General features: G+C 38.2%; 1 protein-coding gene across 3 annotated transcripts in view; it reads left to right on the plus strand.

Moving 5' to 3' along the window:
* cux2b (cut-like homeobox 2b) overlaps window positions 1-24,502 on the plus strand; it is a 163,504-nt gene that overhangs the window by 75,569 nt on the left and 63,433 nt on the right. For all 3 annotated transcript variants that reach the window (XM_077223423.1, XM_077223424.1, XM_077223425.1), the window contains 2 exons: window positions 733-843; window positions 8,050-8,097. In XM_077223423.1, the coding sequence (XP_077079538.1) occupies window positions 733-843; window positions 8,050-8,097 (159 nt within the window). The remainder of the gene's footprint in view (window positions 1-732; window positions 844-8,049; window positions 8,098-24,502) is intronic.

Raw genomic sequence — 24,502 nt, forward strand, 5'->3', positions numbered from 1 at the left:
ATTTGCTGCTCAAGAAACACTTCTTATTATTATCAATTTTGAGAACAGTTGCACTGCTTCACATTTTAGTGTGAAACCATAATACCATTATTTTGATGAATATAAAATGTAAAAGATTGTGTGTATATGTATGCATGCATGTATTGTCAAATTTATTAGATTTTTTCTGAAGAAAAATAAATATTTATGTACATGGTTTGGCAAGAAAGAAAAACAGTAATACATGTGAAACAATGTTATTGTAATGGTAGAAAAAAGCAGTTCTTTCTCTCATATCGATTTTGTTAGTGCTACTCCAGATCAACTGCATAAGATGGGTATCGGTGAATATTCAACGTTCCTGTGCATGTGCCACCGCTCTCTCTCTCTCTCTCTCTCTCTCTCTCTCTCTCTCTCTCTCTCTCTCTCTCTCTCTCTCTCTCTCTCTCTCTCTCTCACTCTCTCTCTCTCTCTCTCTCTGTCTCCCTCCCCCCGCTCTCCCATGACTGTTGCAGAGGTATTGATTATTTTGGATTCTGATTATCTAAAAGGCCTTCTGCTACTGTAGGCATTGGATTTATTTTGGTTTAATTATTAATGGGGCTGAGCTTACAGTAAGCAGTCGCCTTCTATCAGATCATGACGGATTACATGGTTAATATTCAACAGCGTATATTTATTTATGTATGTACTAAGCTGTGTATATGAGTGTTGGCAGGCCTCTCTAAAGCATCTCTCTCTTTGTCTCTGTAGAGGGAGCTAAACTCAGTGGCGGCCCAACTCGCAGGCCGACAGGAGGAGAGCGAGGACTCCCATAAACACCTGGTGGAACTGAGCCGTGAATTCAAGAAAAATGTCCCAGAGGTGAGTGGAAGAGTGGGAAATGGTTCGGTGTGTGTATGTGTGTTCAAAAAGTCTTAAGGGAGACGTTCATCTAGTCAGTTTCATGTTGATAGACCCTTTCAAGGTTTCTCGACCTGAGATAGCAACCAAGTTTTGCTTCATGTTTCGGATATTTATTTTTGTCTTTTTGTCCCTTATTTCCGCCTCTGTTTGTCTGCTCCTCCCCTCATTTTCTGCCTGCCTTCTCTTGTCTGAACAATATATCAGAACTTTTTGAGCCAATCACCCGATCCATAAATGCCATGTGACCAATTATTCTGGAGCAGTAGGAAACGACATCATGACAATAGTGATTTGCTGGATTTGGCACTAATGTATGTTGCATAAATAAATTTACCTTCATATTTATTAAAATTATTTATATAATTATTTACATTTACATAAATTAAATTATATAACATAATTTAAAGAAAATCCCATCCAATATTTCAAGATTTATTTTATATATATATATATATATATATATATATATATATATATATATATATTATTGATGATGTATGTTAGTTACTGTTCAAAAGTTGAGGTTTCTATTCATCAAAGAATCCTGAAACGAAAACATGAACAAACACAACTGTTTTCAACATTGATAAATAAATATTTTGATTAAAAAAAATAAAAAATAAAAAATATATATATATATATATATATATATATATACACACAAATGCTCTTTATGATTTCATATTTTATAACAAAATAATCTTTACAAAAAAAGGTATCATGGTTTCACACTGAAATATGAAGCAGTACAACTGTTTTTCAACATTGATAATAATCAGAAATGTTTCTTGAGCAGCAAATCATCATATTAGAATGATTTCTGAAGGATCATGTGACTCTGAAGACTGTTTTACAATACATCCAGATATAACACAGTTATTTTAAGTTGCAGTAATATTTGACAATTTGAGTTTAATATTTGATGAGTTTGAGTTTAATATTTGAGTTTAATATTTGACAATATTACTCTTCAAATAAATGCATCCTTGGTGAGCAGAAGAGACTCTTTCGAAATCATTCTCTTCTGTTGTCTCCGCCCCTCTTGTTTGTTTCCGCCCCTTTCTACTTTCTGTTCCTCCCCTTTTGTCCTTCCTATTCTTTTGTGTTCTCCCCTCTCTTCTTTACTCCTCCTCATATTCCTAAGCTTCTGTAGTTTCAGAACCTCTCTCAGACTCAACACCGTGTGTTTATTTCACTGAAGGCATACAAACCAATTCATCTCTCCAGTTTCAGCACTAATAGTGTAACACAGAGTATCTGGTATTTATTGACGTTACTTTTTACATCCAGCCAGTCTAAATTCAGCATTTAAGCTTTCAGAACCTGCATAAAACACCCCAGAAAATGAGCCGGCCGTTCCCATGGAGAAAAATCCTCCACTGAATGTCTTTAAGTTCAAGTCACTCTCCGTTTAAATTCCCGTCACTCTAATCCGGAGCTGCGGCTTCAATTCCTCTTCAGGTAAAGGTGACGTCGGGAGAAATACTTGTCACGTATCTCTCATTATACACGCTTTGACATTTTACATTTTTCCTCGTTAGCGGCCTTCCTTTTTCAGAAGCTTTGTTTGAAGCTTCGACACGATCCACCGTCAGACCTCTCGACTCAGAAGCCCGACTCCTCGTTTGTTTTCCACTTGACACAAATGTCATCAGTGACAATCAGAATTTACAAGATTAGCAAACGTCTGGAGCGGATGGGGGATCATGCTAGCCGTATCAGTACAGTCTGTGGCATATAATGAACAGAAACAAAGCCTCATTAATGGATTGACAGGAGAATCAGATGAGTTATTTGTGTTAATGGAGAAGTTATTAGTGTCTTCAGTAAAACATCTATAAACAACATAAACATATACGTACCGTTGATTACCACAGACAATTTTTAAATCTTTTTTTATTTATTTAAGTCAAGTCAAGTCAATTCACCTTCATTTATAAAGAGCTTTTAACAGTATAGATTGTTTCAAAGCAGCTTTACAGTGATAATAGAAATTAGTAGTAACAGATTGTTTAGGTTATTGTCCAGCAAAAGATAGTCTTGATTGATTCACTTCCGTTGCGAAGATCATTATTTATTAACTTATGGCCGCTAACACGACACCGTTCTAACAGAAAAACCCCTAACACGCTCCGGCCGCCCATCCGCACAAAACAGTGCCTGGTGTCTCGAGAACGCACTCCCTGAAATAGGTTCGAAGGTGAAAATGATTATCCTTTTTCTCTGCGCAAACCTCAAAAACGCAAACCCTCGAAAACGCATACGGCGTGTACATGCGCATAATGTGTTCAGTCAATAGGTATGTATGATTTAATATATATGTGCGCAGGCGTGTAGTCCTCCCTCACAAATCAACCCTCAACAAACTACTTGTCTGGCCTTAAAAGTTTATAATACATACATTTTTGTCGCGTCTGCGTAGCCACGCGAACTGGAATTATCCCAACAACTTTTCATCTGTACAGAGGTAAAAGAAAGAAGGCCTTCACAGGGGAGAGGCTAGTTAACACTTTGCGTTGTCATCGTGTCCAGGTGCTGGTCCTTCCTCAGATCTGGATACGGCCTGGATCCGGCAGACTGCGGTAAACCTCAGGATAAACAGAGAGACTAAGATTAGCGTTGACGCCATCCTTTTTATGATGTACCAAATACATCAGGATTTATGGGAAGTGTTCCCGGTCCCGGCTGATCTAAACTATGCAGCCTAACATTGAATTATAGAAGTCTATAATGTGTTATGTGTATGCTAGGCCAAATAGATGTGTTTTTAATCTAGATTTGAACTGACAGACTGTGTCTGCTTCCTGGACAATGTTAGGAAGATTATTCCAAAGTTTTGGTGAAAATAGGAAAAGGATCTACCGCCAGCAGTCGATCTAGATATTCTAGGTGTTATCAACTGGGCCGAATTCTGAGATCGCAATAGACGTGAAGGAGTATAATGTTTTAAGAGCTCACTCAAGTACTGCGGAGCTAAACCATTTACAATGACCTTTTTTAAGTAATCAGCAATATTTTAAAATTTATACGATGTTTAATAGGGAGCCAATGTAGTGTTGACAGAACCGGGCTAATATGGTCATACTTCCGTGTTCTGGTAAGAACTCTAGTTGCTGCGTTTTGGACCAGCTGTAGTTTGTTTATTAAGCATGCAGGGCAACCACCCATAATAGCATTACAATAAACTAGCCTTGATGTCATGAACGCATTAACTAACTGTTCTGCATTTTTCATTGAGAGTATATGACGAAATTTTGATACATTTTAAGATGAAAAAATGCTGTTTTACAGATACTAGACACGTGACTTTCAAATGAAAGATTGCTATCAAAGAGCACACCCAGGTTCCTAAACGGCGACTTGACAGAGCAGCCATCAAGTATTAGACAGTATTTCTAGGTTATTACGTGAGGACATTTTTGGCCAATAATTAGAATCTCTGTTTTTCTGAATTAATTAGTAGGAAATTGCTAGTCATCCAGTTTCTTATATCTGCTATGCATTCCGTTAATTTTGTGAATTGGTAAGTTTCGTCAGGGCATTAAGAAATATAGTGCTGAGTATCATCAGCATAACAGTGAAAACTAATGCCATGCTTCCTAACGATATCTTCTAAGGGTAGCATTAGGGTTGGGTATCAGTTGGGTTTTATCCGATCCGTAAATTGCAGCCAAACCTTGGAGCGTTTTGCCTTCGGCATCTTCATTAATCACCTCGCTATCAGTTCAACAAGTGTGCCGAGTAGCGGCACTGACGTCACGCAAATTGACGCCGGAACAAAAAAAAAAAAGTCAGGCACCGAAATTTTCGTTCTTATTCAGTCTCGTTACTAACGTTTACGTCGGAACCGGTTCCCTATTGGCACTGCGTTTTGGTACCCAACCCTGGGTAGCATGTTCAGAGTGAACAGGAATGGTCCTAGTACTGAGCCTTGTGGTACTCCATACTGAACTTTTGACCGATAAGACATCTCTTCATTTACTGCTACAAACTGATAACAGTCAGATAAGTATGATTTAAACCATGCTAGTGCAATTCCACTAATGCCAACATAATTTTCGAGTCTATTTAAAAGAATGTTGTGGTCGATTGTGTCAAATGCAGCACTGAGATCGAGTAACACTAATAGAGAGATACAACCACGATCAGATGATAAGAGCAAATCATTTGAGACTCTAATGAGAGCTGTTTTAGTACAATGGTACGGTCTAAATCCTGTTTGAAAATCCTCGCAGATATCATTTCTTTCTAAAAAGGAACATAGTTGTGAAGATACTGCCTTTTCTAGTATTGTTGACATAAATGTAGATTCGAGATCGGCCTGTAATTGACTAATTCTGTAGGAATAAGTTGCGTTTTTTAACAAGCGGTTTAATCATAGCCAGATTAAAAGTTTTTGGTAGTATCCTAATGACAAAGATGAATTAATGAGATTAAGAAGAGGATCTATGACCTCTGGAAGCATCTCTTTCAGTAGCTTAGTCGGTATAGGGTCAAACATACATGTTCTCGATTTAGATGATTTAATTAGTTTAGAACATTCCTCCTCTCCTATAGTAATGAATAAATAAAAATTTTCGTCAGGGAGACTACAATGCACTGCCTGAGACAATACTGTAGTAGACGGTTGCATAGTTTTAAATTTCTCACTGATATTATCAATCTTGTAAGTAAAGAAGTGCAAAGGAGCAACTGTGTCTAAAGTGCTTGAACATCAACTACATTTTTACCCTTAGATGGTTTTGGAAGTTTTTTGTATTTCCTAATTCTGGGAACAGACACAGTCTCTTATGATGATATCTAGGTGACAGAGTCTCTATGTGATGGGATTTATCTGACCTCAGTGGCGTGAGACAGCTAGCAGACGGTCGGTTTAGCCAGTTTGTCTGCTTCCTGACCTGAGCCCCAGTTCATGTTTGAGCTCTGAGACTTTGTGCCATATTACTAGAGAGAAGAGCAGCACCATCCCAAGAGGGATGAATACCATCTCTTTTCAACTGGTCAGGTCTGCCCCAAAAACTTTTACAATTGTCTATGAATTCTATATTATTTTGCAGACACCACTTAGACAGCCAGCCAGCCATTGAGTGAGGACAGTCTACTAAGTATCTCATCACTCCTGCGAACAGGAAGGAAGCCAGAGCAAATTATAGTGCCTGACATCGTACTTGCGAGTTCACAGACCTCTTTAACGTTAATTTTAGTGGTCTCCAACTGGCGAAGTCGAACATCATTAGTGCAGACGGGAATAATAATCTTAGAGAATTTACGAATAGCATTAGCCAGCACTTTTAAATTTGCTTTGATGTCAGGCGCTTTGGCTCCTGGCAGACATGTGACCATTGGCCGGCGTCTCTATTTTCACGTTCCGTGTAAAATTGCCAATAACTAGGGCATTTTCAACAGGATTCTCAGTGGATGTTTCACTGAGTGGGAAGAATCTATTTGTTATGGTAATCGGAACGGAAGAGCGGTGTTTTGTCCTGCGACTACAGTGTCTCACCGTCACCCAGTTGCCCTTCTGCACGGGCTCTACAGCTGGGACCGAACAATGTACAGAGTTCACTAAGCTAGTCGCATCCAAAGCAGTATCTAAAGCCCTTGCACCCTTACAATTAACCTCAATTAACGTTTGGATGCGTGTCTCTAGTTCTGAAATCTTCTCTGACTATCTCCCTGCATTTATCACATGTAAATCCTGTGCTGACAGAGAAGGCTATACTATACATGTTACATGAAGTGCAAGTGACAAATTAAGAGGAGAAGATGACATGACTCACCATGTTTGTTGACTGATCCTACTCATCACAGTTGTTGATGGACTTGTAAAAGGCGTGAGCGAAATAAATGAATAAATAAAGAGTGCATGAATGGTATCCCAACAGGCTAGCGAATTACTAGTGTGTTGTGCTAGCAACAATTTAGATTGAAGATAGCGATGTCAGGTTAATATGTGATGTTGAGTAAGTTATATTTAGCAGTATAAACAACAGGTAATGATAGTAAATAATGAGACAAAACAGAAAGCTAGACGAAGCTTACAGATGCAAACCAACTCAACCAACTCCCAAATTTAAAATTTAAAATATACAATAATGCACGTACAATCCTTTTGCTGGGTTTAAAAGTGGAACTCATTCATTTGTTAAAGCATTTACAGAATATTTAATGTTATTTGAGCTGAAGTGTCATTATATTCGCTAATTTTGTTTTGTATAGACAAAGGTTGGAGATTTAGTTTCTATTGTAATCAAAAGCGCCTCAAAGAACATTTCTGTAATGCAGTATGTTCATCTTGTATCATATAATGTGGTGTCTTTCTCAAGGTCGGGTAAATACAGTAATGTCTGACATATTCTTGGTGAATTAAATTATCTCAAACATTCTCCAGAGCTACAGTACTATTATACACGATAAACATTTGTGCTTTTATTTGCTTTATTTTATTATGTTGAAAGTTTTTACTTGACAAAAAAGTTGCATGCTGAGGCAGTACTGCGGTACAATGACTTTGATATTTATTATGGTACTGAATTATTTTCATATCCTGTACAATAATCTTTACATTGTACTTCAGTGTACAGTATGTCAAAGAATATCTTGGTACAAAATACACATTGTATTACTATTCAATTTTTTTTGCTATTTTAAATTGTATAAAGGTCAGCTGCCCAGAAATATTATTTTTCATTAATAAACGAGAAACGTATATGTTTTACATTAACCTTTTTAGCAAAAAATGTGTTTTCACTTATGTTGGGAGTAGAAGTACAGGGAACTGTATTTTCTCAACTGTGAAATGTTATTTTACTATTGAGCTGAATCAAAACATACTCTTCAAGAACAGTTATTCTTCAAGAAATGCAATTTATTTTATATTTTAAGAAATATATGTAAATATAATAAAGCCTGTTTTAGGATGATTAAGATTGTTTGCATTGACACTATTTTCATGACAATTCTCTCTCCAAAACTGTCATATGAAAGTCATTCACAAAAATGTATGTAAAAATGTAAAATCTTGATGACCTCAAAAATAGACTTTATAATCTTCAAGCAAAATAAAGTTTTTTATTTATTTATTTATTTATTTATTCGCAATATGGCCTGTTCTGGACCAGGTTTTGTGAGATTCATCAGTTTTGTCTGTTTTTCTTTTTTTAGGAGGTGTTGGAGATGGTTTCGCCCGTCCTCAAGAGTTTCCAAGCTGAGGTCAGTCAATACTCACTGTTTAATTCAGATAACATCAAATCCACCTCAAAAATGACACTGTTCATGCTGGAGAGATTTGGAGAATTAATACATTAAAGTGCCCCTATTATGCTATTTTAAATGTTCCTAATTTTGTTCTGAAGGTCTCCTACAATAGATTTACCTGCATCCAAGGTCAAAACCCACTTTATTTCTCTCATAATAATACATTGCAGCATCAACTCTTTTCTCACAGCGTCTGAAGCGATTCGATGAAGGATTTGGTCTCCTTTCTGAGAGTCTACTCTGCTCTGATTGGTCAGATGGCCTAGTCTGTTGCGATTGGTCTAGTCTGCTCTGATTGGTCAGATGATCCAGTCTGTTGTGATTGGTTTACTCTGCTCTGATTGGTCAGATGGCCTAGTCTGTTGTGATTGGTCTACCCTGCTCTGATTGGTCAGATGACCCAGTCTGTTGTGATTGGTCTACTCTGCTCTGATTGGTCATATGATCCAGTCTGTTGTGATTGGTCTACTCTGCTCTGATTGGTCAGATGGTCCGGTCTGTTGTAATTGGTTTACTCTGCTCTGATTGGTCAGATGGCCCAGTCTGTTGTGATGGTCTACTCTGCTCTGATTGGTCAGATGATCCAGTCTGTTGTGATTGGTCTACTCTGCTCTGATTGGTCAGATGATCCAGTCTGTTGTGATTGGTCTACCCTGCTCTGATTGGTCAGATGATCCAGTCTGTTGTGATTGGTCTACCCTGCTCTTATTGGTCAGATGATCCAGTCTGTTTGGATTGGTCTACACTGCTCTGATTGGTCAGATGATCCAGTCGGTTGTGATTGGTCTACCCTGCTCTGATTGCTCAGATGATCTAGTCTCTTGTGATTGGTCTACCCTCCTCTGATTGGTCAGATGATCCAGTCTGTTGTGTATGGTCTACCCTGCTCTTATTGGTCAGATGATCCAGTCTGTTTGGATTGGTCTACCCTGCTCTGATTGGTCAGATGGCCCAGTCTGTTGTGATTGGTCTACTCTGCTCTGATTTGTCAGATGGCCCTGTCTGTTGTGATTGGTCTACTCTGCTTGAATTGGTCAGATGGCCCAGTCTGTTGTGATTGGCCTACCCTGCTCTGATTGGTCAGATGGCCCAGTCTGTTGTGATTGGTCTACTATGCTCTGATTGGTCAGATGGCCCAGTCTGTTGTGATTGGTCTACTCTGCTCTGATTTGTCAGATGGCCCTGTCTGTTGTGATTGGTCTACTCTGCTCTGATTTGTCAGATGGCCTAGTCTGTTGTGATTGGCCTACCCTGCTCTGATTGGTCAGATGGCCCAGTCTGTTGTGATTGGTCTACTATGCTCTGATTGGTCAGATGGCCCAGTCTGTTGTGATTGGTCTACTCTGCTCTGATTGGTCAGATGATCCAGTTTGTTGTGCTTGGTCTGCAGCTTACAGAACATGTCGGAAACAAAACAGAAAGCTGCATCTTCTCGACGTGAAACAACACAAACCAAACTCTTCCAGTCTCAGATACAACTACAGTGTTTGAGGGCGGGGCAAAGCAGACGTTGTTTGCGGGCTTCCAATGAAGACCATAGGCTGGCATTTTGCAAAATTTGTTACAAACCCACGTAGGTTCAAGCAGTAAGTAAGACTGGAGTTACTGACGACGGTTCTTTCTTTTGGAAGACAATAGCTTTATTATGCACTTTGATCTTTGAATCTTTACAGACCTTTTACATTCACAAACTGCTATAATACGCAGGTAATGTCAGAACACACATAATAGGGGCACTTTAAATAATGTCTGAATCAATTGATTGCATTTAAGGCTCCGTCATTATTTCTGGATGTCTTATGTAAACACAATAAGCCACTTGCTGCCTTTCCCAGGCACACTGGCATCAAAAATCTCTCAGCATCACGTCATCCATATCTGTTCTCCATCCCCCCCTCCCTTCGCTGTATTGACTGGTATCATTTTCCCGTCAGACTTAAGTAGCATCTCTCCTCCATTAAGACGCAGTACTGGAGGCCTCTCTCACTCTCTCTGTCATCCTGTTGTAATGGTGCACTCCCCGTTCCTTCCCCGACATGCTCCTGTCGAGAAAGTCATCTGATCTCCTCTCAGAGTCAGAGCCGCTGCTCCAGCCATTAAACAGCAGATCATAAATCATATTTGCGCTCCTCGTCTGTGGTCCAGAATGCTCTGGCATACTGAAATGATGTGCAGGTTTCCCGTCTGATAAGGAGTGATTCGCTGCTGTCACGGAGTCCAGCTGGACACAGTTCTGGCATGCAGGAATGTGAAGGCATTTTTGTAGAATATCCACTGGGTTATAAAGGCCTGATCACAATAGAGAAGTGTTTTAAGCCTGATAACAAGTGGTCAGCCTTGACAGATTGCCACTCATGCCTGGTATTAACATGCATCTCAGATCTGTCTCCAGTGGCCACTTGTGATTTGTAGTTCATCCAGTTTTTTCAGCGTAGGGCTCGTTGTGAGAGCAAGGTCCTGTTGAACAGACTTAACGTGCACTGTCGCTGTAACAAACCTCAGTACTCAAGGGTGCGATTGTCTGTGCCATTAAACCTGCTGTATACATGTTTTCATGATCTAATCTATTCCCACTGGATACTGTACTTATTTACTTATCTGGATATCTTGTTTCACTTGGAAGTGTGTCCGATTATAGAAGTAAAATGAGTTGCAAACTGTCTTTAACATCGATTTAAGCAATAGAAATCCTGGAATTATCTATAATTATCGAATTATATATATATATATATATATAAATATATAAAAGTCTGTAATGCTCATCAAGTCTACAGTACATTTATTTGATCAAAAATACAGAAAAAAAATATTATATTATTACAGTTTAAAATAATGTTTTTCTATTTGAATATACTTTAAAATATAATTTATTCCTGTGATGCAAAGCTGAATCTTCAGCATCATTTACTCCAGTCTTCAGTGTCACATGATCCTTCAGAAATCATTCTAATATGTATAAACCAGATTTATATATATAATAAAATATTTGTACTTATCAATGCCCTAATGCTATGATTATATTCACCATATACTGTGTATATATACATAGTCCTGTTCGCCACAATATATTTTATTATACTGAATTTATATGAAAACATATGAGATACACAGTAGCTGGCGAACAGGTGTTTCACATCGTAGCTGTTACTATATTGTGTTTTAGCACGAATGAAACGGTCTGCACATTTTATAACATGCAGTTTCCAAGATCCAAAGCAGCCCTGACTGAGAGGTGCATGATGGGTAAACTTCACAGGGACCACTTACTGTGCTGGAAAAGTTTAACAGTGAGAGTAAACTATGATAGCTGGCAGCGTTATGTAGGTGGAGTGTGTGTTTGTGTGTTTTGTGTCCCTCTGAAGCATGTGTGTTTAAGGTCTCTTCGGCCCTCGTTCTCCTCCCTTCTCCAGCGCTGCGCTTTCTCGAGGTCCCTGGTGGTTCTTGGTCCCTTATCGTGCCGCTTTTAAAAGAGAAGTCGTCGGCTTTGAAGTGTTTGCGACATGACAGGTTTCTCTTTTCTTTCTCTGTTTCGTTTGTGCGTGTCCCTCCCTCTCCTCCCCTCCTGCCTCGCCTGCTAATTATCGCTAACCAGGCGGCTGATTAGAAACACACGTCGACCTAGATTCCAGAATCGTTCGGTCGCGTGAAAGGGTTAATCCCCGAGCTGGTGGCTGTCATTGGTCGTCTCCATCCTCCTTCTTCTTCTTCTTCCTCGTCATCTTTCCTGTTCTTTTCTCTTTCGGAGTGGAAGAGAGCTAATGAGGTCCCGTCAGAGCCGGGGAGAGGTGTTAATTTGGCCTGTGAAGTGGAAAGGAGATTAAGGACAGTAAGAAGTCGAGTTTACGGCTTAAAATACATCGCTGTCCTTATTAATCCAAAGGCCCTGGGAGACCAGCAGCACTTTTTGGTTTTATAATGAAGAGTGTCTTATAATGAAGGTAATTTTAATAAAATTTACTGCGAGGAGGCTGGCGTCGTACGGCGTGTGTCTTAATCGAGCCGGCCGAACCGCTGGGTCTGATGTCGAGAGGTGTCAGAGATCCCTCACATGCAGAATGGTCCTTTTACTCCCTTTGAGAAGCGTAGTAACGCACCTTATGATGGGAAAACAGTTCAAACTTTTTTCAAGCATGTAGAAAAGGAGACCCTAGCCTAGCAAACCCTTGGAATTTGTCATAATTTAGAACAAAAAAGATTACGATTCCAACACAATACAAAAACTACATGTTTTTAGAGCAATCACAATTTGACTATAAGGATAAAATAAGATAAAATGCGTCTGTTGGGTGTCGTAAGGAAATTAATCATGACTTTTGAAATGATAGTCTGAAAAATCTGTTTTTCTAAATTGGAAATTTTATTGAACTTACATCTATAAACAACTGTTTTTGTTAAGTATCATATTTGATACATCAGGCTCATATGATATAGGGAGAATGTCTCAGTTTTATTCAGAATATGCAATTTTGAGCAGATGCTGATATTTATACGGCACAACGTAAAATGAAATTCTGATGGTTGTACAGTAATGTAAATCAATGAGATATTTATAACAGCACAGCAGATACTTACATATATTGCATACACTAAATACCAGTCATCACTCTAAATCTGACAATATTAAGTCTTCGTAAGATGATATTTAAATGGTTTGTTTTATGATCAAAGCTCTGTATTTTTAAAACATATAATGAATTGCAAATAATGATTGAGAGATGAACAAACAAACCTTCCTCAAAAGCCTGATGGATTTGATACTTGCATATTAGCATGATTTTTTCTGAAAAATGATGTATGGATAATGAAGTAAACCTGAGTTGCTTCAGTCCAGTAAATGTTTATCTTGAAATATTACTAACAATATTAAAGTTATTCTTACATTTACATTATAAACATCACTGCAGATTTCACATCAAAAAGACGAGCTGAAGGTGGACGTTTTTACAGTTACACTAAATGATCTTTTACTTGCTAAAAAAGTAAAACGATCAATCAGACGACAGAAGTCATGTAGATTATGTGCAACAGGTTCTAAGCAAAGTTTTGATTATGTTCCTACAGGATCGTATTTGATTCTTTGAGGTTTATTATTGGGATCGGATTGGGATATTCTGATACAAATTCTGAAAGGAATCTAGTACACTTTCTTTCAGGGTGTTTTGATGCTTTTGTGTCGCTGCATGGTTTAAGATGTCAAGCCTGAATGAAGCAGTCAGCTAATTTTCTCTCCCTCTCAGTGTCTGTTGGCGCTCGCAGTGAGAAAACATCCACGCAGGGCCCTAATTATGAAAACTTGCTTTACAAAGATAATCCGAGGAGTAATTTAGCGTGCACAATGAGAGTTGTGGCGCTGTGCAGATGGAGAATCTGATAAATAGTTCGGAACATGTAATTAGCAACTCGGTTCTGTTTCGTGCCATTAACCCCTGCGGCCCAGAAATCTTCACCCGCCATTATCAGACGAAGAGGTAAAACGCAATCCAGCTGACTGCACAGCCTGAGCGAGACACACAAATCATCCGGCAGTCAGACACCTGTTTTCTGGGGCAGGAGGGTCTCGGCTGCTTCAGAAGAACATTTAAGACACTCAGCACTAAATTATTAATCTGTGGAGTGGATGGGTTTTCTGCACACGTGCACACATTAGTGAAATCCAGGTCCTTTGCTCCGAGTGGATTTCCTTCTGGATGTGCTTGTTTCAGTGATATTCAGAAGAGCAAAAGGACGGGATAGGACACTCTCTGAGTTTGAGGGTTTTTATAGCTAATAGTGTGCTTTACTGAATTTCTATGCATTTGACACTTTTTATGTGACACATATATGGCAAGGAATGACAGGAAGTTAATGGGGAGAGAAAACATGAACGTGATATGTTGCATGTTTAGCGTCTGCATTAGCTGCTGCATTGCTCCGAATGGACCTATTTAGCTTTAAAGTCAACATAAAAAAAATAAAAATAAATTTGATTAATAAATGCTATTGTTTAAAAGTTTAGGCTTAGTAAGATTTTTTTATTTATTAAGCTAGGATGCATTAAGTGGGAAAGACAATTACAATGTTAAAAAAAATGCATTTGATCTTTCTATTAATCAAAGAATCCGGAAAAAAAAAACAATAGTATTAAGTAGCATAACCGATTTTAACATTGATAATAATCAGAAATGTTTCTTGAGCAGCAAACCATCATTTTAAAATGATTTCTGAAGGATCATGTGACTCTGAAGACTGGAGTAATGATGCTGAAAATTCAGCTTTGATCACAGGAATGAATTACATTTTAAAATATATTCACATAGAAAAATGTTATTTTAAATTGCAAAAATATTTTACTGTATTTTTTTTTATCAAATAAATGCCACCTATGAGACTTTTTTCAAAAACATTCAAAAATCTTTCCGACTCCAAACTGCTGAACACCAATGTATGTCTCAATGTGAACAGTGCATGTTATTAAAAAAAAGAAATGTCTTTATAGTCTTTTATTTAAAAAAAGAAATGTCTTTATAGTCTTTTATTTAAAGTAATGTAGTATCTTGCTTCTGCCTCTTCACCTAGAAAAAAATATTAATAAATAACATCATAGTAAATATTTTGTGACCCAAGAAAATCACAATAAATTAAATAAAAACACAATAAAAGTCCCGCCATACTCTTTTTGTTGTTGAATATTCTGCTTTTACATTATGGAGTGTTAATGTCATTTTGTGTTGGCTTGAAACTTCATGCTGGTTCTCAGTATATTTTGGAAGGTGTTTGCATGTTGTTAAGGAGGATCTATCCTAGACATTCTCCGTAACTGTAATTTATACAGCATCATAAATCATAGCACTTGGTGTGCTGTTTGTTCATCGCTTGATTCGGGCCTGTGAGCTCGACTGACCTTGTGTTGGGGCCTGAATATCTGCCGTAAGGTAAGTCGCTCGCTCTTTGATCCTGCGACAACACGTAGGGCCGGTCCTTCCTCTGCTTTTTGATTAATTCCTGAAGGAAATGATAATTCATCTTGAATGTATAAATATGTTATGAATCGTGGAATAAATCAAAGAGTAAAGGCACGATAATTAATTAAAGCAGTATCTAAGAGAAGAGAGTGTGTTCTGTCGCTTGCTTCCTCTCAGCGTTATGATGAGAAGAGCTGTAATTACCTTCCTGTTCGAGAGGCTGCCTCCGGCTGTGCCGATTTGTACGCTCCTGTGGGCCTGCCGGTCGTAAACCTTTTCCCAGGCTAATTGTCATGAGGGCCTAATGCACTGCCATTGCGAAAGAGAGTGTGTGGATGGGGCGCTTTCACCAAGAACTCGGTCTAACTGGAAGATTTGTTCCAAAATGCTCCTGATGCCTTAAAAAGCTGTATGTAGGCAGCTCACTCGGTTTTGGAGCTGCTCTACTGTGTGTGTGTGTGTGTGTGTGTGTGTGTACTTACACTCTCAGAAAAAAAGGTACAAAAGCTGTCACTGGGACAGTACCCTTCAAAAGGGTTCTAATATGCACTCTTTATGTACCTTTTTTTCTAAGAGTGTACTTAACTATATTTTGGGGACAAATTTGTACCCAGAAATGACCAAAACCTTAGGCTGGCTCCGCCGTCCTCCGTACTTCCGCTCAGTTTTCATTTTCCTTCAGTACTACGTCTGGGATTTTGCTGTAGTCTTTGGTTTTCCCCCTTCAATTTTTTACCGAGCCAACGATGAGAACGATGACGTTGATGTCGTGCGTTATTTTGAGTTGTAGTTCAGTAATGGCAGCGGAGAAAGATGCGAGGGAAGCCATTCGGTCCGTTGTGGCAACGCTGCCGAATATCAAGAAGTTAAAGCCGGAGCAAGAACAATCTTTGCTTAGTTTTGTTGGTGGCCATGATGTTGTGGCCCTCCTCCCCACGGGGATCGACATGACATACATCACGACCAAACGTTAGCGATTGGTTATGGCAGATCTAGAGAGACTCTGGGCAGATCCAATAGTTTTAGACTTAAATAGAGTACCCGCCTACAAGGAAGTTAACGCTTGTCAATGGAGCGGAGCCAGACTGTACAAATGAAATGTACGAGAGTCTGGTGGGACCAGGCTACCAAAACCTGACAGTGTCTTTAAAAACAGGGACGTCCTCATTTGTAAATCTGGTATAAAAATAATAAATTAAAAGTTTTTTAAAAATGTAAAAATGCAGAAAGTTTTCTGTGATGCGCAGGTTTAGGGTTAGTGTAAGGGGAGATAATATACCGTTTGTACTGTATAACAACATTACGCTTGAGGAATATCCCCATTTAGACAGCTAAGTGTGTGTGTGTGTGTGTGTGTGTGTGTGTGTGTGTGTGTGTGTGTGTGTGTGTGTGTGTGTGTGTGTGTGTGTGTGTGTGTGTGTGTGTGTGTGTGTATGTGTGTGTGTGTGTGTGTGTAATTGACTTATTTTGAAGAGGTTTATAGTCACTATTGAATCAAAATTGACAATTGTTATTTTTTATGGAATATTGCAGCATGTTTTCTAAATGATTTATTGTGCACATCATTATATTTTTATTTTATTGTTGTGTCCTCATAATCTTGAATCAGTATAACTTCCCCTCCCTCCTGCTGAGACTTCTATTTTCTTCTCTTCTCTGATGACGAGAGCATGACTCTGTCACTCACATGAGATCCACCAATAGCAAACCACAACCATCCAATCAATTCCCCACGAACAAACACAAGCCCCGCCCTACTTTTGTTCCTGTTCCAGAAGCCGTTTCACTAATATATACGTCACAATAGGGAAGAAAAGACTATAAAAACTTCTGTTTCATGTTGACTTTAAGCACTGATGATTTGCTGTATTTTACCCTTTTCACTTTTTGTTTATTGACTTGTACCCTGTCGTCACTTAATGTGCATCTTGGACTTTGAACTTGTGTGTTTCTTCAGACATTGTCTTGTTTATTTTATTGAGGTCGTTCAGGTGAGCTCACACATACGCGTCTCATCAAAACATTAGCGAAAGCCTTTCAAGGTTTAATTGCAAGTCACGTCAGTTTTACCACAGTTACTGCTGAGCTATTCAATGGACTCGCTAATATGCCTTATTTCAAATATTAACAAGGGAATCTCTTTAAAAGCTCACTATGTTAGACTGTAAACTGTAATTCAGTTCCCAAACTCATTCAGGCGGTCTCAAACAGCACTTTAAATGATGCATACTAACATTTAGAAAGTTCATTATTCATGCTAATGTTAGAGATGGTAATTTACTTTTCAACTAGTGTAACCTTGAATATTCCTGCCCATTTTGCTAAAGCAAGTATCACTTTTATTTCTGGATAGTGTTTTGAACAAATCTTATTTAGGTATTATTAATATATAATAGTATAAATTAATTAAAATAACTGTATAAATAATACTAAAATAACATTTGTTAAGTTCATTTATTATTTATATATTATTTATTCTTATTATTTATTTGTTTTATTAATTTTTATATTTTCATTTTAGTTCAATGTTTCATAATTGTATGTACTTTTAATTTTTGTATATATTTCTATTTAGCTTTTTTGTTTTTATTTTCGTAACTTTAGTACTTGTACTAAACTTTTTTATTTCAGTAAGTTGCAGGGAATTTTTTTTTAAATCTAATATTAATATTTTTATTTCAGTTTATTTTAATAATGAAAGCAATTTTAAATAGTTTAGATAATAAATCACCATTAGTACTATATATATATATATATATATATATCAATGTTACCTCAAATCATGTGTTGTGCTGTTTTTATTACGTTTAGGCCCTCAAACCGTGTAGAGACTAGAATATCATTGAGACTTCAGGATGGACTCTTTTGATGTCAGTCAACGCAATGCAATTAAAACCTTCCACAACACGGGCAAACACCACTCATGCTTTCTTCAGAAAATGTGAAAATTAGTTCTGTATTCTACAACTTTCATCCTAGCCCAATGTCCCTATTTCGAGCTGGAACACATTGTAAAGTGTTAATGAGTGTCTCTGTCACAGAATGAAGCACTCTAGCAGGTTTAGGATCAGGTCATTAGGTATTCCTGTCACGCCGGTGTCCGCAGCACACAGCACACGGCACACAGAGCTGGTATAATATATATAGGTTTCAGCAGGCCTGACACCAGGACTCTCCGACTGGATCACCCGTGTCCGGCACGTGTTAGCAGGGTGTGATCTCTGCTTCTTTTCTCTTTGTCTTGCTCTCTTTTCTCACACTCTCTGGTGCCTGTGTGAGAGAAAATTCACACATGTGGTTCATAGAACTGTGAGCTTTAGCCCTGCATAATCGACTGCATTCACTACACTTTAAAGGGATGGTTCCATCGAGTATGGAAATTCATGTGTTTTTGTCACCAGGTCTCTTAGCGTGATCGAGTTAGTATGTGAAGATATACTGTATGGAAAGCTCATTTTCCAACTTGTTAACCTTTAAAAACAATGTTCTATGCATTTGGGGTTCTGCATTTTGTAATTTGGGGTGGTGATGGCGCAATGGATAAGACACATGCCTTTGGTGTGAGAGAACCCGGGTTCGAATCCACTGTGAGACACCAATGTGTCCCTGAGCAAGACACTTAACCCCTAGTTGCTCCAGAGGCGTGCGACCTCTGACATATATAGCAATTGTAAGTCGCTTTGGATAAAAGCGTCAGCTAAATGAATAAATGTAAATGTTGTTTATTTTGGTTAATAAATACTATGGCAGCACCATTTTCATGCTATGGTACTTTGATGTATAAATGGCAATGAATAAATAATGCATACCTGAGTACTTAAAGGGATAGTTCACCCAAAAATGAAAATTCTGTCAGTATTTACTCTCCCTCATGTTGTTCAACCCCGTAAGACCTTCGTTCATCTTCGGAACACGAATAAAGATATTTTTGATTAAATATGAGAGCTGGATCACTCCTCCATAGGCTTCTAAGGGATTAAAACTTGTTCCCCGAAAAGTTATTAAAGACATCGTTAAAATAGTCCAAGTGACTACAGTGGCTCAATCTTAAATTTATCAAGCGACGAGAATACTTTTTGTGCGCAAAAACAAACAAAAATAACGACTTAATTTCAACTCTCAATTTCCTTCTCTGTGGGCCTCTAGTCAGTTAGCGTAGTGTGATAGCGTAGAGCTACGTCACACGTAGGCTCACTATTGGCTGACGCTGACGTACAACAACAGAAGCTTACGCTGTTACACTAGTGAACTGACTGGAGGCCCACAGAGAAGGAAATGAATAGTTGAAATAAAGTCGTTATTTTTGTTTGTTTTTGCGCACAAAAAGTATTCTCGTCGCTTGATAAACTTAAGATTGAGCCACTGTAGTCACTTGGACTATTTTAACAATGTCTTTAATAACTTTTTGGGGAACAAGTTTCAATCCCTTAGAAGCCTATGGAGGAGTGATCCAGCTCTCAGATTTAATCATAAATATCTTAATTCGTGTTTTGAAGATGAACGAAGGTCTTACGGGGTTGAACAACATGAGGGAGAGTAAATACTGTCAGAATTTTCATTTCTGGGAGAACTATCCCTTTAACAGAAAACCATGATATATCATATTAATAGCACCTGAAGAATCATGTTTTAATGCTACCATGAGCATTACCAAGGTACTTGTTTTCTAAATGCAAACAGCTGCATACTGACTCTGGGTGTATTAGAAACTAATTTAGTCTTTGCATATGCAGTTTACAGAAAGCATAACTGTATGCGTAAGCTAATTTGCTCCTCGTTTTACAAGCTGCCTAAGTTGTCCAAAAGCATGTCAAACCAATTCCACACGGAGCCTTCAGCCCCAGTAAAACACAGTAAACATGCATCGAACTGCTTGCTGTTTTGCATTAGTGACAAAATGTCCACGCAGCGAGTTGAATCTAGGACATCAGATGAACAACTGTGGCGGCTGGTGCTTTTCAAGAGCGAAGACTTATCAATGACAAAAAATGTGTGTGGACTTTATTTCATTTTTGTTTTATTTATTGCTGCTTCTTAAAAGTCGACAATATGCAAGAATATTTATATATATATACAGTATATATTGATTCTTGCATATTGGTTTAGAGGGCAACAATAAAATTAGGACACATTGCAGGCCAGACTTGAACCCGCATGATTTCCGAGCACCAATGCTCAATGTGTCTGTGGCGCATGCTTTATGTGTCTCTGTGTGTGTGAGATGTGTCTCTGTGTGTGTGAGATGTGTGATCCTGTAGCTCTACAGCTGTTTAGCACGCGTCTCCTCTCGCCGCTGAGCGCTGGTTTGTTATGTTGCTAAAACTAATGCCTTGTCTGCATGTGTACGGACAAGACATTTGTCATTTAGAGTGGCATTTCTACAGAGAGTGTGTTCATGTAGAAGTGTGTATGTTTTATAAATAGGTCTCTCTCGCTGTAGCCAGGTGGAATTGATGCGCTTCAGCACATTTTGCAGGGTGTCGTCATCGGAGGGTTTAATTTTTACAGTCCTGACAGCGCGAGGTCTCGAGCTCCAGAGATGCTGCGCTCCAGTGACGCCACCGCTGTGCAAATGTTAGACGTGTTTGCGGACGCAGCATCGGCACGCTACACACACACACACACGCGCACACACACACACACACACGCAGACAAAACACCCATCACTCTAGTGTCACAGAAATAGGGTCAGACATACAACACACTTTTCAAGAGCATCTGCAAGCCTCTCTTTGTCTGTAGATTTCTAACACCTGGAGGAAATGCCTACTTTATTTTAGTTCTTCTCTTCTAAGCAGTGTACACTATACAACACACTGAGAGATACTGTTTCCCACAATGCAATGCTCTCAACTTGACCTTGCACTTAAAGCGTAATTGAAATTAGCAGAAATGAAATCACCTGCTATTTTTAACTTCTTTTCTGACTAATGTTTTATCAAGCTGGTAAATTACTTGAACACAAAATTGATTTAAAAAAAAATTGATTTAATCCTGGATAAAAATCCAGTACTATCTATCTCTCTATCTCTTTCTCTATCTCTATCTCTGTCTCTATCTCCTTATATCTATCTCTCTATCACTCTTTCGCTCGCTCGTCTGTCTTTCTATCTAATGTACTATTTATTGTTCTATTGTTCATTCTATCTGTTGTTCCTCTGTTCTTTCATTTGTCCACTCTTTTGTAATTCTATGTTTTTATGGGTTCTATCTATTGTTCTATCTATTGTCAGGTTTATAAACCTTCAAACTTCATGCTTTTTTAAACTTTCAACCAAGGCTTTGTCAAGTCAGTGTTTAAAGTCTGTCTTGTTTTCGGCTCATTTTACAGGCATTCTCAGTTAAGCTCTGAACGGTGCACAACCCTTCTTGATTACAATTGCTCAAGTTGGCAATGTAATGAGGTCATGTGACATGTCCATTTCCATTTATTCATTTAGCTGACGCTTTTATCCAAAGCGACTTACAATGGCTGTATATGTCAGAGGTCGTACGCCTCTGGAGCAACTAGGGGTTAAGTGTCTTGCTCAGGGACACATTGGTGTCTCACAGTGGATTCGAACCCGGGTCTCTCACACCAAAGGCATGTGTCTTATCCAATACGCCATCACCACCCCCACATGAATACTAAAACAGTTACGTTTTTGTTGCATAATATTTCATATGCTTTTTAGTAGGTGGCTACATACAGTGTATAAGGTGCATAGTACTTTTACGCATTGTGAGGTCATGTAACCATATAGCATTCTATTGTTTGAAATTAATAATTTTGCATATACTGTTACATAAACTAGACAGTATATACAGAATTGAGCCTATTATTCTATGAATCTTTTTTTTGCATTACAGAAATGAGAATTTTGGGGTTAAATGTGCTTAATCACATTGCAAAAAACTGCATAGTATGCAGTAAGCATTAAGTAATAATTGTATAATGCTTAATGCTAGGGAAAATTGTAGATGAACAAATTAAACAAATAAATAATAGTGAGAATGGTAAACTTTTGAGTGTATTCAGGTTCAGATTATTCTTCTGAACAGATGTTCCGTATACAGTGAGCGGATATGAAAATGTGGCAGTGGGTAAACGTTCATAGACGACGGCCCAGAATCCACTTCAGCTCAGCATTTTGTTTGCTTACGAGTGGCGAAACACATGATGTGTAGAAACGAGGCCAGATTCCATCGGTCTGTGATACGCGCACGCATGTCGAGGAGAGAGCCGCGGCTCGCTGGCACGAACGCACTCAAATTAGCCAATAAAAACGTGTGAAATGGGTGGCGGAGCACCAGTCGAGGACATGCCAAAAGAAGTAAACATCAGCTCTCTTTCGCAACTGAGACACGAGGTGGGGGAGGACAGGAACTCACTATCAGCTCCGACAGAACGCGGGCGCCGAGTCAGATAGTGGCATTAGTGTTTGTAATCAAAGCGGTGACACGTGTTTGCAGAGAGCCATCAGCTCAGTCAAACCGAATGTACACAGTCTCCAAACACACAAAAAACAACGACAGCTGACTGTGACGTCGAGCGCTCAGAAGTGTGAAGTGAACGTGTGAGTGTATGAGTTGTGTGTAAAGGATGCTGGTGCTGTGGTAGGTGTTGTTTCTGACCATTTGCTTGTAGAAACGACACACAAGTGTGTGGCTGGTGGAGATAAACGGCGCCTTGGATCAGCCTTGAAACCGAAAGCAGAGCTTATTCATGTGCAGAAATGTGCAGCGGTGCGTGTGTAAAGCGATGAATGGCTGTTGTACTTCTACATGTCATCTGCATATGCTGCTTTTAGCTCTTCCTGGGAAATGAATGCGTATCTGAATGGCCAGATAGGAATCTGTTTGGGAATCTGTTTTCAATAAATGTTCTCACTTTCAGCATTTTCATTGTTATTATACAGTATTTTTTTTTATTCTGTGTGTGTGTGTGTGTGTGTGTGTGTATACAGTATATATATTGTAAAAGATATACTTTTTTATTGAAATCATTTTTATTTTACATTTTATTTATTTAAATGTTTTAATCTTAAAGGCTGTGAAGTGTAATTTTAGTGGAATCTAAACACACTAATTGAATATCATCACATACTACCATCATTTATGAATATATAAATATTTAAATATAGACGTAATATTGTATAAAGTATTCATATTACAGTAATGAAAATTAGATTATATATATATTTATTTATTTATTGCATCTAGCAAAGAGAATTTGGGGTTAAATGTGCTTAATTTTCATTAATAATGTCACATTGCAAAAAAAAAAAAAAGAAAAATCCTAAAAATAGGCTTCACTTTCTTTATGAAAAGTATAATTTCTTATTTCTCTATTTTGAGTTTTGGGTGAGATTTGACCCAGATATGTTCTCAAGAGGTTTCACGTGGTTCACCCAGAGAGCAAAATCAATGTCCTTTGATGAAGTTTTTTTTTTTTCCTGTGCAAATAAAAATGTATTACTCTATAAACGTACACAAACTGTATATGAGTTAAATTATGAGATGTCTCATTTAGCTTCCACCATGATTCTTTAATCGACACTCATTGGTCAATGCAACATTGTTGTGCTGTCCATGTGCACTTGTCTCATCAAATCTTGAAGGCATCAGTAGATATTGTAAGATTGATTGAACAGTAGTATGTGCATCAGAGATTTTCAGCTGGCTGTATAGGATCCATTATTTTTCGCTCCCAGACTTCCAAGGGCTCCTCCGTTGGTTTGAACTCCCACTGTCTGTTTAGGGTAACAGAAGTCTGGAATCTCCAGAGTTTTCATTTAACATGGTGTCGAGCTGTGAAGTGTAATTTCTGTGGAATCTAAACACACTAATTGAATATCATAACTTTGTGAAGCTGCTTCTCCTAAAGGTACCTGAAATTTTAATTTAGACTTCAAAAGAGCTCCGACTTTAAAGTAAATCTATTGTTTTTCATTTAGACTCGCAATTTTCTCCTCTCTCTCTCTCTCTCTCTCTCTCTCTCTCTCTCTCTCTCTCTCTCGCAAGCGGCGCGCCGTACGTAGTTATGATTGATCTGGTAATTAAAATATGCAGAGAAGGAAAAAATATTAACCGCTTCTTTTTGTTTTAGAAAACAGTCAAGAGTTTTTTTTTCTCACCGCAGTAGATAATTAAATTTTGCACATTGATGTTCTTTACGCGGCATTCATCTCCCTCATTATTTTTCCATTTTCATCTTTCTGCCGAGAGATCGATAGATTGATAAGATGATGTTGCTAATCTTAAATTATTTAAGAGGAGAAAAGTTACACTTACTTTGCTGCTGGCAAAGTGTTTGAACTTTCATTCTCTTCTGGAACTGCATGCAATCCTTCATTCGAGCGCACCCGTCACAAACAAAAGCAACTCGCCTACGGAGTTACAGTCGCTGCGCCAGAAAAGAAGGAATGGATTCATTCATT

This window comes from Siphateles boraxobius, unplaced genomic scaffold, assembly GCF_051911475.1.
Source record: "Siphateles boraxobius isolate OS27281-9 unplaced genomic scaffold, OSU_SipBor_1 9, whole genome shotgun sequence".
NCBI lineage: Eukaryota > Metazoa > Chordata > Actinopteri > Cypriniformes > Leuciscidae > Siphateles > Siphateles boraxobius.